The sequence below is a fragment of the Rhincodon typus genome, chromosome 17 (genome assembly GCF_021869965.1).
Source record: "Rhincodon typus isolate 14 chromosome 17, sRhiTyp1.1, whole genome shotgun sequence".
In the NCBI taxonomy this organism is placed as follows: Eukaryota; Metazoa; Chordata; class Chondrichthyes; order Orectolobiformes; family Rhincodontidae; genus Rhincodon; species Rhincodon typus.
The window spans coordinates 235,098-240,491 of record NC_063348.1 but is presented as its reverse complement, the minus strand read 5'-3'; the positions used below and the strand labels follow the sequence as shown (position 1 = coordinate 240,491).

Here is a 5,394-nt window from a genome sequence, read left to right as displayed (position 1 = left end):
CCCCCCCCACTGTCTCTCTGTGCCCCCCCACTCTCTCTCTCTCTCCCCTCTCTCTTTCTCTCTCTGCCCCCCTCTCTCTTTCTGTCTCTGCCCCCCCTCCCTCTCTCTCTCTTTCTGTCTCTGTCTGCCCCTCTCCCTCTCTCCGTGACCCTCCCCTCTCTCCCTCCCCTCCCTCCCTCCCTCCCTCCCTCCGCGACCCTCCCCTCTCTCCCTCCCTCCCCTCCCTCTCTCCCTCTCTCTGTCCCTCTCTCCCTCCCTCCCTCTCTCCGCGACTCTCCCCTCTTTCCCTCTCTCTGCCCCTCTCTCCACGACTCTCCCCTGCCTCCCTCCCTCTCTCCCTGTCTCCCTCCCTCCCTCTCTCCGCGACCCTCCCCTCCCGACCTCTGTCTCCACGGCCCCCCCCTCCCGACCTCTGTCTCCACGGCCCCTCCCGTTTCGTCATGATTGCCCCTCCCCCCATTCTCTGCTTCTTCATCTCCCTGCCTTAAACCATCTTCTTCTCCCGCACCTCCCCCCCAAAAAAAAAACCCCTGTCCACTCTTGCTTCCTCTCTTTTTCAGGACCAGAGGGAGGTAATCTATTTATTTACCATCTGCCCCAGGAGTTTGGTGATCAAGATCTACTCCAGATGTTTATGCCTTTCGGGAATGTCGTTTCTGCCAAGGTTTTCATTGACAAACAGACAAACCTGAGTAAATGTTTTGGTGGGTATGTTGCTGAAAAGGGTCTCTGTGCTGACTCTAGTGTGTGATGGACAGAGGTCACTGTCTGTGTGTAAGCTTTGACCTTCTGAACACCTTTAACCAAGCTATTCAGGAGACAGAGAGCTGACTGGTAGGACTTGATTTCAGTCTTGCTCTGCCGCCTGCTCTGTTCTGACCCCTGCCCTGCTTCTCTGCCTAATCTGCTCTCTACCCCACCTCCCCCCGTTACCCAACCCGCTCCACCACAACCCACCCCCGGTACAGATATGATGGGCCGAATGACCACCTTCTGTACTGTAAGATTATTTAATTCAACTTCATCTGCAGTGATGGGATTTGAACCCAGGTCTCCAGTGTATGACCTGGGTCTCTGCATTAATAGTTTAGCAATAATACTACTGGACCAATGCCTCCCCAATAAAATGACCTATAATCGATCATTCAGCCCCTCTCTTATGCAATATATTAACACTGGATTAATTCATGCACCAGAAACTGAGAGCATGGATGAATTGGACATTTTTTAAGCTCTTCAAAGATCAGGATGAGATCCCAGGCTCATAATTATCAATGTTGGTAGCTTATGTAAACCATTCAAGTATGATGTATCCAGGTTAATTGGTGATGCAAAGTTCAGTGAGAAGGTTAGCTGTAATGAGAGCACAGAAGAAGATCTTCGTCCCATCGAATCCCCTCTGTGCAATCCAGTCACTCCTATTTTCTCGACTATCCGTATGGCCCAGTGAGTTTATTTCCTACAAGTACCCATGCAATTTCAATTGTAAATGATGTTTTATCTATGTCTTCCCAACTCTCTCAGGCAGAAAACTCCCCTATGCCATCCCATGCCAAAATCTTACATCTGTGTCCCCCTAGAACTCACCCCATTAGCTAATGTGGATGAGTTTTCTTTGTCTAGTTTATGCAAGCAGACTGCAATCCTTTACACTTCTGTCAAATGTCCCCTCAATCTCCTTTACTCTAAGGAAAACAGCTCCAGTTTCTTCAACCTGATCTTGTAGCTAAAATCCCTCATCCATTCAACCATTCTGGTAAATCTCCTCTGCACACTCTTGGGGACCTTTGCATCCTTCCTAATTTATGCAGACTAGAAATTGACATGATTCGCTAGTTCAGCGTAGCTTCCCTGCTTTTGCAGTCAGCACTGTAATGAAGCTGAAGATCACATATGTTTTTGCTGTCCACAGTCTCAACATATCTTGTCATTTTCAAGTAATCCCAAATATCATCGTGCACTCTCCTATCCCTCTGCCCCCCACAACAGATTTTCGAACTAAGCCAATAAGTCTATATTGCCTGCCTAATCTTCCTTCCAAAAGTTATCACCTTGCATTTCTCTAGTATTAAACTCCATCAGCCACTCGTCTGTCAGTTCACACCCAAGACCACATCTGTTTTGGAGCTTTGGTCTCCTTGCTGAAGGGAGTATGCACTAGCTTATACAATGGAGGGAGGTTGAGTAGACTGACCTGGAGTTGAGAAGAATGAGGTGATCTCAATGAGGTGTATCAGCTTCTCTGGTACTTGTTAGGGTAGACGTTGAGAGGTTGGTTCTTTTGGCAGTGAATCTAGAACACACCGTATCAAACTCAAGTAAAATTCTTTGACTTGAGGATTGTGAGACTTTGGAATTCTCCACCTCAGAGCTATGGATTGAATAGATTCCTGGGTACTTAGTAGATCAAAGGATGTAGAGATTGTATGGGAAGGTCATTTTGAGGTGAAAGGCAAACCATTTAATTATTGAATAGTAGAGTAGACTCAGAGAGCAGAATTGTGTGCTCCTATTTCAAATTCCTTACGTACTTCTGAACTTTGAGAGGACAGAGTTGATTGGCTCCTTGACACATGGCTGTAAATGATTTCATTGGTGTGGAGCTGTTGGGCTGCACTATCATTGAGGGGCAATGGTGATGTTACAACACAGAGACAGACAACCAAATCAAATCAGCCTCCTTCTCCCTGTTCTAGCAAATTAAAATACTCGACTCTCAAAATTGACCCCAAGGTTCCTAACCAGATTTTAAAAAATAACCAGTTCCAGATTTTATGAATAACAGATACCGGACTAAACTTCCCCAAGCTAAACTATTCCCATTTGCCTGTGTTTGGCCCATATCCCTCTAAACCTTTCTTATTCATGTACCTGCCTAAATGTCTTTTAAATGTTCTAACTGTACCTGCATCTACCAATTCCTCTGACAGTTTATTCTACATACGAACCATACTGTGTGTGAAAAAGTTGCCCCTTAGATCACTCTTAAAACTTTCTCCTCTGACCTTAAAATTGCATTGTCTAGTTTTGAGCTCCCTTAGCTTAGGAAAAGTGTCTTTGTTATTCACTTATCTATGCTTCTCATGATTTTATAAACCTGTAAAAGGTCAACCCTCAACCTCCTACACTCCAGTGAAAAAGTCCCAGCCTTTCCAGCATCTCCTCATAACTCAAACCTGCCAGTCCTGGTAACATCCTTGTAAATCTTTTCTGCACCCTCTCAAATTTAATAATATCCTTCCTCTCGCAGGGTGACCAGAACTATACACCGTATTTCAAAAGTAGCCTCACCAATGTTCTGTCCAACTGCACAAAATGTCCCAACTCTTGTACTCAGTGGTGTGAGCAATGCAGCCAAACGCCTTCTTTACCACCCTATCTACCTGTGACCTATTGAGTTTTTATGATAATCTAGCTGGTTGCCGTTATTCATGCAACCTTTTATTTCCGATCTAGCTGGTTACTGAAATCAATTTTACGAAATATGGCAGTTAGGTTGAAACTCGCATCTGAGCCCAGTAACATAATCCTCAGTTTATCAGACCCAATGCGTCTTTGCAGACTGGTGGCATGGCTTCCAGCCTGTCTCTCTCCACATGGTCTTCTGTTGCCAGGATCTGGATAAGTAACAGATGCAGTGTCCGACAGAGCAGCCGCTGAGTGCTTAGTGAACACAGAGGGGTGCAGAAGGCTGTTGATATTGCAGGCCCCACCCTGATGTCTCCAAGTGCTCACAGTTGCGAGTTGATAGAATTCCAGATTTTAGATTGAGTTTTCTTGGTGGATAGGGAAGAGGTACAGGTGGAAAGGGAGAAGTCAGTCTGGTTTGTACAATAAACGAGTTACTTAGAAGAAGCGTTCACATTTCAAAGTGTAATCTTTCATTTGAAATGGAAGATCATTAATAAAAGAACAGTGCTTCAGATGCTGGAAATCTGAAGAGAAAGAGTGCTGGAGAAACTCTAATTTGGAGCTTCTGTGGAAGGGAAACAGAATGTTTTGAACAGTATGACTCTTCACTGGATCTGAAGGGGTCTGGAAAGATAGTTTTTATGCAGTAGAATAAGGAAGGGAGCAGCAAGTGGAAAAGATGGTGAGGGTGTCCAGAGCAAAAGGGCAAGTGAAGAAGGTAAAGAACAGATGTCGATAGAAGAAAATAGGTTGGTTCTGTTGAGAGCAAAACTCTGCAATCAAAAGGGCATATAATCCAATAGATGACAGCCTTCCTGATCTGAAGTTGTTGAACTCAGTTAATCTAAAGGCTGCAGTGTGCCGAAGCAGAAAACAAGGTGTGGTTCCTCCATCCTGTGTTGGAATTTGCGGGAACACTGCAGCAGGCCTTGGACGAAAACGTTAGCATGGAGCAAGATGGTTTATTGAAATGGCATGTGACTAGAATGCTGGGGCATTCTTACAGAGCAAGAGTGTTCTGCAAAGCAGTTACCTAGTCTGCATTTGGTCTCCCTCTTGTAGGGAAGACTACGAAGCTGAACAGTAAATTCAGTCAACCGGAATGGAAGAAGTAAAAGTAAAACACTGCTTTACCTATAAGATGTGTTTGGGGCATTGGACGTTCAGGAAGGTGGAGGTGAATGAGCAGGTGTTGCACCTTCAGCAATTATGTAGCAAAGCTGCATGGGGTTGTTATAAGGTGTTAGGAGGAATAATGGAGCAGACTAGGATATCAGAGGATCAGTTCCTGCACAGTGCTGGCAAGGGAGTGGAGGGCAAGATGTGCTTGCTGGTGGTATCCTGCTGAAGATGGCAGAGGATGATCCTTTGAATGCTGAGGCTGGGGGATCAAAAGTGAGTTCAAGGGAACCTCACTGTTCTGGGAAGGGAAAGATTGAGGACAGAAATTCAGGTGATGGGTTAATTATGAGAGGGAGGCAGGCAAGAAAACTTCAGTTGAGGAAAAAGGTAGACGTATCAGAAGCACCCTGTGGAATGTGGCATCGTCACAACAGTTACAGCAGGTAAACTGGGAGAAATGGGAAGGTAGGAGTATATAAAGAAATATAATCAAGGCATATTGGTGGGTAGCCTATACCCAGAAATAGAAGCGCAGATCAGAGAATGGAAGATTCAGAGATGGACCAAGTGAGGGACAGAACGTGAAAGTAAAATTGATTAATTTTTGCAAATCCAGCCAAGAGCAGGAAGCAACACCCCCAGGGGAGGTGGTAGAAACAGATGTGATAATAATGTTTAAGAGGCATTTAAACAGGCACGTGAGAACAGCCAGGGAATAGAGGGATATGGTTTGTGTGCAGGCAGGTCGGACTTGTTTAGAGTAGCAATATGGTTGGCATAGTCATGGTGGGCTGAAGGGCCTGTTCATGTTCTTTGATGATGTAATTGCTGTATCAGAGAAAGTGTTGAGAGAGGGGCCCC

General features: G+C 45.3%; 1 protein-coding gene across 8 annotated transcripts in view; it reads left to right on the top strand.

The window, feature by feature from the left end:
* celf1 (cugbp, Elav-like family member 1) overlaps positions 1-5,394 on the top strand; it is a 91,297-nt gene that overhangs the window by 72,699 nt on the left and 13,204 nt on the right. For 6 of the 8 annotated variants that reach the window (XM_048606937.1, XM_048606943.1, XM_048606940.1 and 3 more), the window contains one exon: positions 561-704. In XM_048606937.1, coding sequence (XP_048462894.1) covers positions 561-704 — 144 coding nt within the window. The remainder of the gene's footprint in view (positions 1-560; positions 705-5,394) is intronic. The other 2 variants (XM_048606944.1, XM_048606942.1) reach the window with 1 other exon arrangement.